The sequence below is a fragment of the Pseudophryne corroboree genome, chromosome 1 (assembly GCF_028390025.1).
Source record: "Pseudophryne corroboree isolate aPseCor3 chromosome 1, aPseCor3.hap2, whole genome shotgun sequence".
NCBI lineage: Eukaryota > Metazoa > Chordata > Amphibia > Anura > Myobatrachidae > Pseudophryne > Pseudophryne corroboree.
Genome location: NC_086444.1, coordinates 2453855 through 2467843, shown reverse-complemented (window position 1 = coordinate 2467843; position 13989 = coordinate 2453855). Strand labels below are relative to the sequence as shown.

General features: G+C 50.5%; 1 protein-coding gene across 1 annotated transcript in view; it reads left to right on the top strand.

The window, feature by feature from the left end:
- TLN1 (talin 1) overlaps window positions 1–13989 on the top strand; it is a 367391-nt gene that overhangs the window by 72408 nt on the left and 280994 nt on the right. Inside the window, exon 4 of the mRNA XM_063957473.1 lies at window positions 3019–3148. Within this exon, the coding sequence (XP_063813543.1) occupies window positions 3019–3148 (130 nt within the window). The remainder of the gene's footprint in view (window positions 1–3018; window positions 3149–13989) is intronic.

Genomic DNA, 13989 nt, shown 5'->3' with positions numbered 1-13989 from the left:
TAAAGGATGCATACCTGCATGTCCCCATATATCCTCCTCATCAGGCACACCTGAGATTTGCGGTACAGGATTGTCATTACCAATTTCAGACGTTGCCGTTTGGGCTTTCCACGGCCCCGAGAATTTTCACCAAGGTAATGGCGGAAATGATGGTGCTCCTGCGCAAGTAGGGTGTCACAATTATCCTGTACTTGGATGATCTCCTTATAAAAGCGAGATCACGGGAGAAGTTGCTGAACAGCGTAGCACTTCCACTGACGGTGTTACAGCGACACGGCTGGATACTCAATACTCCAAAGTCGCAGCTGAATCCTACAACTCGTCTGCCCTTCTTGGGCATGATTCTGGACACAGACCAGAAAAGGGTTTTTCTTCCGATAGAAAAAGCGCAGGAACTCATGACTCTAGTCAAGAACCTGTTGAAGCCAAAACAAGTGTCAGTGCATCATTGCACTCAAGCCCTGGGAAAAATGGTGGCGACGTACGAAGCCATTCCCTTCGGCAGGTTCCATGCAAGGACTTTCCAATGGGACCTATTGGACAAATGGCCCGGGTCACATCTGCAAATGCATCAGCGGATCACCATGTCCCCCAGGGCCAGGGTATCTCTCCTGTGGTGACTGCAGAGTGCTCACCTTCTAGAGGGCCGCAGGTTCGGCATTCCGGATTGGATCCTGGTGACCACGGACGCGAGCCTCCGAGGGTGGGGAGCAGTCACACAGGGAAGAAATTTCCAAGGCATTTGGTCAAGTCAAGAGACATGTCTTCACATCAACAAACTGGAACTAAGGGCCATATTCAACGCCCTACGTCAAGCGGAGACCTTACTTCGCGACAGACCAGTTCTGATCCAGTCAGACAACATCACCGCAGTAGCTCATGTAAACCGACAGGGCGGCACAAGGAGCAGAGTGGTGATGGCGGAAGCCACCAGAATTCTTCGCTAGGTGGAGAATCATGTCAGCACACTGTCAGCAGTGTTCATTCCGGGAGTGGACAACTGGGAAGCAGACTTCCTCAGCAGACACGACCTGCATCCGGGAGAGTGGGGACTTCATCAGGAAGTCTTCGCACAAATTGCAAGTCGGTGGGGACTGCCCCAAATAGACATGATGGCGTCCCGTCTCAACAAAAAGCTACAAAGGTATTGCGCCAGGTCTAGAGATCCTCAGGCGGTAGCTGTGGACACCCTAGTGACACCGTGTGTGTTCCAGTCGGTCTATGTATTTCCTCCTCTTCCTCTCATACCCAAGGTGTTGAGAATAATAAGAAAAAGAGGAGTGAGAACAATACTCATTGTTCCAGATTGGCCACGAAGGACCTGGTATCCGGATCTGCAGGAAATGCTCACAGAAGATCCGTGGCCTCTTCCTCTAAGACAGGACCTGTTGCAACAGGGCCCCTGTCTGTTCCAAGAGTTACCGCGGCTGCGTTTGGCGGCATGGCGGTTGAACGCCGGATCCTAGCGGAAAAATGTATTCCGGATGAGGTCATTCCTACGCTAATAAGGGCTAGGAAGGACATGACATCTAAACATTATCACCGTGTGGTGTGATGCCAGGAATGCTCCTACGGAAGAATTCCATCTGGGCCATTTTCTTCACTTCCTACAAACTGGAGTGAATTTGGGCCTAAAATTAGGCTCCATTAAAGTTCAGATTTCGGCCTTATCCATTTTCTTTCAAAAGGAATTGGCCTCTCTACCTGAAGTACAGACTTTTGTGAAGGGAGCGCTGCATATTCAGCCTCCTTTTGTACCACCGGTGGCGCCTTGGGACCTTAACGTGCTGTTAGGTTTCCTTAAGTCGCATTGGTTTGAACCACTTAGTACAGTGGAGTTGAAATATCTCACTTGGAAGGTGGTCATGTTGTTGGCCTTGGCTTCGGCTAGGCGAGTTTCGGAATTAGCGGCTTTATCACATAAAAGACCCTATCTGCTTTTCCATATGGATAGAGCGGAATTGCGGACCCGTCCTCAATTCCTACCTAAGGTGGTCTCATCCTTTCATATGAACCAACCTATTGTCGTGCCTGTGGCTGCACGTGACTTGGAGGATTCCGAGTCCCTTGATGTGGTCAGGGCTTTGAAAGTTTACGTGGCCAGAACGGCTAGGATCAGAAAAACAGAAGCACTGTTTGTCCTGTATGCAGCCAACAAGGTCGGCGGCCCTGCTTCAAAGCAGACTATTGCTCGCTGGATCTGTAACACGATTCAGCAGGCGCATTCTACGGCAGGATTGCCGTTACAAAAATCGGTCAAGGCCCATTCCACTAGGAAGGTGGGCTCATCTTGAGAGGCTGCCCGAATGGTCTCGGCACTACAGCTGTGCCGAGCTGCTACTTGGTTGGGGTCAAACACCTTTGCAAAGTTCTATAAGTTTGATACCCTGGCTTAGGAGGACCTCATGTTTGCTCAATCGGTGCTGCAGAGTCATCCGCACTCTCCCGCCCGTTTGGGAGCTTTGGTATAATCCCCATGGTCCTTACGGAGTCCCCAGCATCCTCTAGGACGTAAGAGAAAATAAGATTTTAAACCTACCGGTAAATCTTTTTCTCGTAGTCCGTAGAGGATGCTGGGCGCCCGTCCCAAGTGCGGACTACTTCTGCAAGACTTGTATATAGTTTTGCTTACATAAGGGTTATGTCATAGTTTGATCGGTCTTGGACTGATGCTGTGTTGTTTCCATACTGTTAACTGGTTAGTATATTCCATGTTATACGGTGTGGATGGTGTGGGCTGGTATGAATCTTGCCCTTGGATTAACTAAAATCCTTTCCTCGTACTGTCCGTCTCCTCTGGGCACAGTTTCTCGAACTGAGGTCTGGAGGAGGGGCATAGAGGGAGGAGCCAGTGCACACCCAGATCCAAAGTCTTTCTTAAAGTGCCCATGTCTCCTGCGGAGCCCGTCTATTCCCATGGTCCTTACGGAGTCCCAGCATCCTCTACGGACTACGAGAAAAAGATTTACCGGTAGGTTTAAAATCTTATTTTTGCCTCCTTGTCTCTCTTGCCCCAAGGACACCTTGGAATACAGGAAGAAACAGCGTCCTCTGAAAATCCGCATGTTGGATGGTACAGTGAAGACCGTGATGGTCGATGACTCGAAGACTATGAGTGACCTTCTGATGACCATCTGTGCTCGAATCGGTAAGAGGTTCCGCTGCAGCTTTTGTATAGATCCTGTGTCCTCCACTGCCGCAACCCTCTTCTGTTGTGTTTCCTCTTTGTTATGGCTGAGATCCAGTGATGTCACCACAAGGTCTCCTGGGGCAGTCACTAGTGAGGCAGTATACGCTGACTCTGCAGCCAATAGGGGATTCCCTCTTCCAGTCAGCACACCGCCTGTTACAGGCTCCACCCACTGCTGCCACCAACAGGTACGATCACCGGCCGTGGAACCGCTGATTTCCTAGGGCTCCTTGCACTGGCACCTTATAGCACCTGATCGCTCACCATGCACCAGGCCCTGCATGGTACCTGGCAGACGGTGGACACTGGGCTAACTCCAGGGCCGCCGGAAAACGAAAAAGCATTTTGCGCAGTTCTCTTGGTTGCAGGATATGGATGCACTCATTGTGAAGGCAAGATGTTTATTGCTCAAAAAGTCTTAAAAATGTCTAAGTGTGTTGCTAAAGGTTGTGAGGACCTTTCACAGCGTGTACTGTCCTCTGTCAGGAGAGATCTCACTACCCCCCAGCTCACAGCCCCTTGTGTATAGTCAGAAGACACATTACACAGGAACTGATCATTAACATTCCTTCTTTAATAATATTTATCACACAAATTCAAAGTTACTATATTCTTGCATTTCACTTCCTAATATTGTACAGGCAAACAATACTAAAATGAACAAATTATTTCTCTTATGTCCTAGAGGATGCTGGGGTCCACATTAGTACCATGGGGTATAGACTGGTCCACCAGGAGCCATTGGCACTTTAAGAGTTTGAGCGTGTGGGCTGGCTCCTCCCTCTATGCCCCTCCTACCAGACTCGGTTTAGAAAATGTGCCCGGAGGAGCCGGTCACAGCTAGGGGAGCTCTACAGAGCTTTCCTAATAAAGTTTATTTTAGAGTTTATTATTTTACTGGGAGGCTGCTGGCAACAGCCTGCCTGCATCGAGGGACTGAGGGGGGGGAGCAGTGTCCGCCCTGCGGGGTCTGAGCCACTGACTCCGCTGACTGGACACTGAACTCCAGAGGGGATCGATCGTTCCCCGCCACAGGGGATTGCTCTCCCCAGCAGCATGCCGCAGATCCGTGGCGAGTCAGTCACCGACCCCCCTAGCAAGCGGGGAGCCGGTGTGAAGATGGCGGCAACAGGGTATGGAGCGCAGTACTGACTGCCCTCCGGGGGCTCAGCAGTACATGGTGCGGGCTGTGAGGGGCGTCCTGAGCCGGCGCCTTAACCCTACACTGACCTCCAAGCCTGTCAGGGTTCCAGGATCGCTGCCAGCAAAATTCCTCAGGCCAGTGTAATCTCCAGAAGAGCGGGAAGACAGCGCCATTAAGGGGGTGGAGCTTCTCCTCAGAGCAAACCCAGCAGCGTTCAGCGCCATTTTCCTGCCTACAGAAGCGCTATCAGTGAGAGCTGTCCCTCCAGATCAACTCCAGCTATCTTATATGGTACCGTGGGGGTTGTAGAAGGGGGGAGGGGAGGCTGTGTAAAGACTGTGTAACCTATTAAGGTGCACAGACAGCGCTGGTTGGGGTCTCCCTATCTATTAGCGCTGTGTGTGGGTTGGCTCCAATCTCTGTGTCTCTCGCCATTCTTGGGGGGGGGACTCTGTCTGCCCCCACCTGTGTGTGTGTGTGTGTGTAAGCTATGTCCAAGGACACTGTGTCATATGCTGCAGAGGATATGTCCTCTCAGGATGATCCCATTCCATGTAATCAGGATTGCACTGTTTTAGCGCAGATACCACAAAGGTATTTCTACTAGGGTTGCACAGAATGAATCTGCAACTCTGGTTTTACAGAACTCTATGGCAGTTTGGTCCGGTTCTGTTACCTCAGAACCCCCTCTGTAGGTTCCCACAAACGTGCTCTTACCCAGATTATGCAAGATGAAACGGTTACCGATTCTGACACTGAGGACGGTGATGGGGACGTGCTGAGGGGGGCCGCATCTCTAGCTAAGGGGGTGCAGTTGATGATAGAGGCTATTAGAGATATGTTGAATATTGCTGATACAACACCTGAGCAGGATGAGGAGGCTTACTTCACTGACAGTATGAAAGCCTCGCTAACCTTCCCTGCAACCAAATAATTAAATGCTATATTTGAGAAAGCATGTGAAAACCCGGAGAAAAAATTCCATAGCCCTAGAAGGGTTCTGGTTGCTTTTCCCTTCCCTGAGGAGGATAGGAGAAAATGGGAAAACCCACCCATAGTGGACGCGTCTGTATCCAGACTCTCGAAAAAGGTGGTTTTACCTGTTCCAGGATCTACCGCCTTAAAGGATCCGGCTGATCGCAAAATTGACACTACGCTCAAATCCATGTACACGGCTTCAGGGGCGATACTGCGGCCTACTATTGCCTGTGCATGGATTTCCAAAGCTATAGTAAAGTGGTCAGGCACGTTACTTGAGGATTTGGATACAATGGATAAAAGTGACGTTGAATTGTTTTTGCGTAACATTCAGGATTCTGCAGGATTTACGGTGGAATCCATGAAAGACCTGGGTTCCATGGCTGCAGGGATATCTTCCATGTCTGTCTCTGCTCGTAGGGGACTTTGGCTGCGCCAGTGGTATGCCGACGCAGAATTCAGGAGAGGTGTGGAGACCCTACCCTACACAGGTCAGGCTCTCTTTGGGGAAGCGTTGGATGCTTGGATTTCCACGGCTACAGCGGGTAAGTCACCTTTTCTTCCTTCAGCTGCACCTGCTACGAAGAAACCCTTTTCTTCAGCTGCATCACAGCCCTTTCGGTCTGCCAAAGCACCTTCTTTAGAGGAGGTCGGACAAAATCCAAGAAACCTGCTGCTGCGGGTTACCAGGAACAGAAACCTACTTCAAGTATGCCAAAGTCCTCAGCATGACTGTGGACCGCGCGGCCTGGAGGTGGGGCCGATGGGGACGAGACTCAGGCATTTCACTCACATCTGGGTGTCGTCCGGCCTGGATCCCTGGGTACAAGATATTGTGTCCCAGGAGTACAGGCTGGAATTTCAAGATCTCCCTCCTCACCGATTCTTCAAATCAGGCTTGCCGGCTTTGCTGGCAGACAGGGCTATCCTACAGGAAGCCATCCAAACGTTGGTGGAGGCACAGGTCATTGTACCAGTTCCTCCCCATATGCAAAACCTTTTTGTGGTACCGAAACCGGATGGTTTGGTCAGACCCATTCTGAGCTTAAAATCGCTAAACCCCTTCCTGAGGGAGTTCAAATTCAAAATGGAGTCTCAAAGGGCGATGATATCAGGTCTGGAGGAGGGGGAATTCCTGGTATCCCTGGATATCAAGGATGCGTACCTCCACATTCCAATTTGGCTGCCGCATCAAGCTTATCTCCGAATCGCACTGTTGGACTGTCATTTTCAATTCCAGGCCCTGCCATTCGGCCTCTCCACAGCACCGAGGGTATTCACCAAGGTGATGGCGGAAATGCTGGTTCTCCTCCGCAGACAGGGGGTGAACATAATTCCATATCTGGATGATCTGCTGATAAAGGTATCGTCCAAAGAGAAGCTGTTACAGTCCATTGTTCTCACGACCCATCTACTCAGGGAACACGGTTAGATCCTGAATCTTCCAAAATCACATTTGGAACCAACCAGGAGGTTGTCCTTTCTTGGAATGATCCTCGACACGGAAGTGCAGAGGGTGTTTCTTCCAGAGGAAAAAGCGTTGGTGATATAAACAATGGTCCGGGATGTCCTGAAGCCAGCCCGGGTGTCTGTTCATCAGTGCATTCGCCTTCTGGGGAAGATGGTGGCCTCTTACTAGGCTCTGCAGTACGGGAGGTTTTATGCTCTGTCCTCCCAGCTGGATCTCCTGGACAAGTGCTAGGGATCTCCTCTACACATGCACCAGAGAATACGTCTGTCGCCATCATTTCACTCCTCTGGTGGCTGCAATTACCTCACCTTCTGGAGGGCTGCAGGTTCGGGATTCAGGACTGGATCCTTCTAACCACAGATGCAAGTCTCCGGGGCCGGGGCGCAGTCACTCAAGGGGAAACCTTCCAAGGAAGGTGGTTAAATCTGGAAGCCGGCCTACCAATAAACATTGTGGAACTAAGAGCCGCCTACAACTGTCTTCTCCAAGCAGCCCATCTTCTGAGAAATCGGGGCGTTCAAGTGCAGTCGGACAATGTGACAACAGTGGCTTACATAAACCAACAGGGCGGAACGAAGAGCAGAGCTGCAATGTCAGAGGTAACAAGAATCATCCTCTGGCCAGAAAAACACGCGTTGGCGCTGTCAGCAATCTTCATTCCGAGAGTAGTCAACTGGGAAGCGGACTTCCTCAGCCGACACAATGTGACTCCTTGGGTATTCCAGTCGGTGTACGTGTTTCCACAACTCCCACTCATTCAAAGAGTGCTAGAGCTCATAGAGAGAACAAGGTTTCAAGCGATCCTCATTGCTCCAGACTGGCCAAGACGGGCTTGGTACGCGGATCTACTGCAAGAAGAGCCGAGGCCTCTTCCTCTTCGGGAGGACTCGCTGCAGCAGGGGCCGTTCGCCTATCAAGACTTACCGCGGCTATGTTTGACGGCATGGAGGTTGAACGCCTGATACTAGCTCGAAATAGCATTCCGAACAATTTCATTCCTACCCTGATACAGGCTAGGAAAGGAGTAACGTCTAAACATTACCATCGAATTTGGAAAAATTATGTATCTTGGTGTGAGTCCCAAGAAATTTCCTGCGGTGGAGTTTCAACTGGGACGGTTTCTCCTCTTCCTACAAGCTGGTGTGGATATGGGCCTGAGGTTGGGATCTGTGAAGGTCCGGATTTCGGCCTTATCCATTTTCTTCCAGAAACAATTGGCTGCACTCCCTGAGGTTCAGACCTTTTTGAAGGGAGTTCTGCACATCCAACCTTCCTTTGTACCGCCTACGTCTCCTTGGGACCTTAACGTGGTGTTGCAGTTCCTCCAATCGGACTGGTTCGAGCCTCTACAGGAGGTTGAGGTCAAATTTCTTACATGGTAGGCTGTCACGTTGTTGGCCTTAGCTTCTGCTAGATGTGTGTTGGAGGTTAGGGGGGCTTTGTCCTGTAAAAGCCCATACTTGATCTTCCACGAAGATAGAGCTGAGCTCTGGACCATGTCAGCAGTTTCTTCCGAAGGTTGTGTCGGCATTTGGTATCAACCAACCTATTGTGGTGCCAGTGGCTACTGACGCCTCAATTTCATCAAAGTCCTTAGATGTTGTAAGGGATCTGAAAATCTGTGTGAAGAGGACTGCTCGTCACAGGAAATCGGACTCTTTGTCCTGTATGATCCCAAGAAAATTGGGTGTCCTGCTTCTAAGCAGACGATCTCTCGCTGGATCAGGTGCACTATCCAGCATGCGTATTCTATGGCAGGATTGCCGTGTCCTACGTCTGTCAAGGCCCACTCTACTCGTAAGGTGGGCTCTTCCTGGGCGGCTGCCCGGGGTGTCTCGGCTTTACAACTTTGCCAAGCTGCAACTTGGTCTGGGTCGAACACGTTTGCAAAGTTTTACAAGTTCGATACTTTGGCCTCTGATAATCTGAAGTTCAGTCAATCAGTTCTGCAGGAGCCTCCGCGCTCTCCCTCCCGTTCCGGGAGCTTTGGTACATCCCCATGGTACTAATGTGGACCCCAGCATCCTCTAGGACGTTAGAGAAAATAGGATTTTGGTACCCACCGGTAAATCCTTATCTCGTAGTCCGTAGAGGATGCTGGGCGCCCGTCCTGCGCTTCGTTTTCCGGCAAACGTTATTTGGTTCAGTACAACGTCGCTTTAGTTAGGTACTGCATTGTTACTGGGTAAGTAATGTTTCAGCGGCAGCTTAGTTTTCAAGCTAAGTTAGGTTGATGTGCCTTGTATGTGTGAGCTGGTATGAATCTTGCCACTATCTGTGATAAATCCTTCTCTCGAAGATGTCAGTCTCCTCGGGCACAGTTTCTAGATTGAGTCTGGTAGGAGGGGCATAGAGGGAGGAGCCAGCCCACACTCTCAAACTCTTAAAGTGCCAATGGCTCCTGGTGGACCCGTCTATACCCCATGGTACTAATGTGGAATCCAGCATCCTCTACGGACTACGAGAAAAGGATTTACCGGTAGGTAACCAAAATCCTATTTCTCTAACGTCCTAGTGGATGCTGGGAACTCCGTAAGGACCATGGGGAATAGCGGCTCCGCAGGAGACTGGGCACAACTATAAAGAAAGCTTTTAGACTACCTGGTGTGCACTGGCTCCTCCCACTATGACCCTCCTCCAAGCCTCAGTTAGATTCTTGTGCCCGGCTGAGCTGGATGCACACTAGGGGCTCTCCTGAGCTCCTAGAAAGAAAGTATATTTTAGGTTTTTTATTTTACAGTGAGATCTGCTGGCAACAGGCTCACTGCAACGAGGGACTAAGGGGAGAAGAAGCGAACCTACCTGCTTGCAGCTAGCTTGGGCTTCTTAGGCTACTGGACACCATTAGCTTCAGAGGGACCGACCGCATGGAACTGGCCTTGGTGTTCGGTCCCGGAGCCGCGCCGCCGTCCCCCTTACAGAGCCAGAAGCAAGAAGAAGTCCGGAAAATCGGCGGCATGAAGACTTCTGTCTTTTCCAAGGTAGCGCACAGCACTGCAGCTGTGCGCCATTGCTTCTCATACACACTTCACAGTCCGGTCACTAAGGGTGCAGGGCGCTGGGGGGGGGGGGGGGGGGGGGCGGCGGCGCCCTGAGCAGCAATAAAAACACCTTGGCTGGCAAAACAATCACAATATATAGCCCCAGAGGCTATATATGTGATAATTACCCCTGCCAGAATCCTTAAAAAAGCGGGAGAATAGTCCGCAAAAAAGGGGCGGAGCTATCCCCCTCAGCACACTGGCGCCATTTTTCCCTCACAGTTCCGCTGGAAGGAAGCTCCCTGGCTCTCCCCTGCAGTCTACACTACAGAAAAGGGTAAAAAAAGAGAGGGGGGCACTAAATTTAGGCGCAGTAAATATTATAGCAGCTATAGGGGACATAATTCAGTTAGTCCCTGCAGTATATAGCGCTCTGGTGTGTGCTGGCATACTCTCTCTCTGTCTCCCCAAAGGGCTTCTGTGGGGTCCTGTCCTCTGTTAGAGCATTCCCGGTGTGTGTGCGGTGTGTCGGTACGGCTGTGTCGACATGTTTGAGGAGGAAAATTATGTGGAGGCGGAGCAGATGCCTGTAGAAGTGATGTCACCCCCTGCTGGGCAGACACCTGAGTGGATGGTTTTATGGAAGGAATTACGTGCAAGTGTCGACTCCTTACACAAAAAAATTTGACGACATGCCAAATGCAAGACAGCCGGCTTCTCAGCTCGTTGCTGCCCAGGTGTCTCAAAGGCCATCAGGGGCTCTAAAAAGCCCGCTACCTCAGATGGCAGACCCAGATGTCGACACGGATACTGATACTAGTGTCGACGACGATGAGTCTAATCTAATGTCCACTAAGGCCATTCGCTGCATGATTGAGGCAATGAAAGAGGTGTTACACATTTCAGATATAAACCCAGGTACCACTAAAAAGGGTATTATGTTTGGGGAGAAAAAACTACCTGTAGTTTTTCCCCCATCTTTAGAATTAAATGAAGTGTGTGAGGAAGCGTGGGCTTTCCCTGATAAAAGATTGATAATCTCAAAAAAATTACTAATGGCGTTCCCTTTCCCGCCAGAGGATAGGGCACGTTGGGAAACACCTCCTAGGGTGGATAAAGCGCTCACACGTTTGTCTAAAAAGGTGGCACTTCCGTCTCCGGATACGGACGCCCTGAAGGAGCCTGCAGATAGAAAGCAGGAGGCGATCCTGAAGTCTATATATACACACACAGGCATTATACTTAGACCAGCTATTGCGTCAGCATGGATGTGCAGTGCTGCAGCTGCGTGGTCAGATTCCCTGTCATAAATATTGACACCCTAGACAGGGACACTAATCTGCTAACCATAGAGCATATAAAAGACTCAGTCTTATACATGAGAGATGCACAGAGGGAGATCTGCCGGCTGGCATCTAAAATAAGTGCATTGTCCATTTCTGCCAGGAGAGGGTTATGGACTCGGCAGTGGACAGGGGATGCAGATTCCAAAAGGCACATGGAAGTTTTGCCTTATAAGGGTGAGGAGTTATTCGGGGATGGTCTCTCGGACCTCGTTTCCACAGCAACAGCTGGGAAGTCAGCATTTTTACCCCATGTTCCCTCACAGCCTAAAAAAGCGCCGTTTTATCAGGTACAGTCCTTTCGGACCCAGAAAAACAGGTGAGGAAAAGGCGGGTCCTTTCTGTCCAGAGGCAGAGGTAGGGGAAAAAGGCTGCAACAAACAGCTAGTTCCCAGGAGCAAAAGTCCTCCCCCGCTTCTTCCAAGTCCGCCGCATGACGGTGGGGCTCCACAGGCGGAGCCAGGTACGGTGGGGGGCCGCCTCAAAAATTTCAGCGATCAGTGGGCTCGCTCACAGGTGGATCCCTGGATCTTTCAAGTAGTATTTCAGGGGTACAAGCTGGAATTCGAGGCGTCCCCCCCCCCCCCGCCTTTTCCTCAAATCTGCCTTGCCAACAACTCCCTCGGACAGGGAGGCTGTGCTAGAGGCAATTCACAAGCTGTATTCCCAGCGGGTGATAGTCAAGGTGCCCCTACTTCAACAAGGACGGGGTTACTATTCCACACTGTTTGTGGTACCGAAACCGGACGGTTCGGTGAGACCCATTTTAAATTTGAAATCCTTGAACACATACATAAAAAAATTCAAGTTCAAGATGGAATCGCTCAGGGCCTTTATTGCAAGTCTAGACGAGGGGGATTACATGGTATCCCTGGACATCAAGGATGCTTACCTGCATGTCCCCATTTACCATCCTCACCAGGAGTACCTCAGATTTGCGGTACAGAATTGCCATTACCAATTTCAGACACTGCCGTTTGGTCTGTCCACGGCACCGAGGGTGTTTACCAAGGTAATGGCGGAAATGATGATACTCCTTCGAAAAAAGGGAGTTTTAATTATCCCATACTTGGACGATCTCCTAATAAAGGCGAGATCCAAGGAGCAGTTGTTGGTAGTAGTAGCACTTTCTCAGGAGGTGCTACACCAGCACGGTTGGATTCTGAATATTCCAAAGTCACAGCTGGTTCCGACGACACGTCTACTGTTCCTTGGAATGATTCTGGACACAGTCCAGAAAAAAGTGTTTCTCCCAGAGGAAAAAGCCAGGGAGCTGTCGTCTCTAGTCAGAAACCAAAACAGGTGTCGGTGCATCACTGCACGCGAGTCCTGGGAAAGATGGTGGCTTCTTACGAAGCAATTCCTTTCGGCAGGTTCCATGCCAGAATCTTTCAGTGGGACCTGTTGGACCAATGGTCCGGATCGCATCTTCAGATGCATCGGCTAATAACCCTGTCTCCAAGAACCAGGGTGTCTCTGCTGTGGTGGCTGCAGAGTGCTCATCTTCTAGAGGGCCGCAGATTCGGCATACAGGACTGGGTCCTGGTGACCACGGATGCCAGCCTTCGAGGCTGGGGGGCAGTCACACAGGGAAGAAACTTCCAAGGGCTATGGTCGAGTCAGGAGACTTCCCTACACATAAATATTCTAGAACTAAGGGCCATTTACAATGCCCTAAGTCAGTCAAAACCCCTGCTTCAAAACCAGCCGGTACTGATCCAGTCAGACAACATCACGGCAGTCGCCCATGTAAACCGACAGGGTGGCACAAGAAGCAGGACGGCGATGGCAGAAGCCACAAGGATTCTCCGATGGGCGGAAAATCACGTGTTAGCACTGTCAGCAGTGTTCATTCCGGGAGTGGACAACTGGGAAGCAGACTTCCTCAGCAGACACGACCTCCACCCGGGAGAGTGGGGACTTCATCCAGAAGTCTTCACACTGATTGTAAATCGTTGGGAACGGCCACAGGTGGACATGATGGCGTCCCGCCTAAACAAAAAACTAGAGAGATATTGCACCAGGTCAAGGGACCCTCAGGCGATAGCGGTGGACGCTCTAGTGACACCGTGGGTGTACCAGTCGGTTTATGTGTTCCCTCCTCTGCCTCTCATACCAAAGGTACTGAGAATAATAAGAAAACGAGGAGTAAGGACAATACTCGTGGTTCCGGATTGGCCAAGAAGAGCGTGGTACCCGGAACTTCAAGAGATGATCTCAGAGGACCCATGGCCTCTGCCGCTCAGACAGGACCTGCTGCAGCAGGGGCCCTGTCTGTTCCAAGACTTACCGCGGCTGCGTTTGACGGCATGGCGGTTGAACACCGGATCCTAAAGGAAAAGGGCATTCCGGAGGATGTCATTCCTACGCTGATTAAGGCCAGGAAAGATGTAACTGTAAAACATTATCACCGCATATGGCGGAAATATGTTGCTTGGTGTGAGGCCAATAAGGCCCCAACAGAGGAGTTTCAGCTGGGTCGATTTCTGCACTTCCTACAGGCAGGAGTGTCTATGGGCCTAAAATTAGGCTCCATTAAGGTGCAGATATCGGCTCTGTCGATTTTCTTCCAAAAAGAACTAGCTTCACTACCTGAAGTTCAGACATTTGTAAAAGGAGTGCTGCATATTCAGCCCCCTTTTGTGTCTCCAGTGGCACCCTGGGATCTCAACGTGGTGTTGAATTTCCTAAAATCACATTGGTTTGAGCCACTAAAGACCGTGGATCTAAAATATCTCACGTGGAAAGTGGTCATGTTATTGGCCTTGGCTTCGGCCAGGCGTGTATCAGAATTGGCGGCTTTGTCATTTAAAAGCCCTTATCTGATTTTTCATATGGATAGGGCAGAATTGAGGACTCGTCCCCAGTTTCTCCCTAAGGTG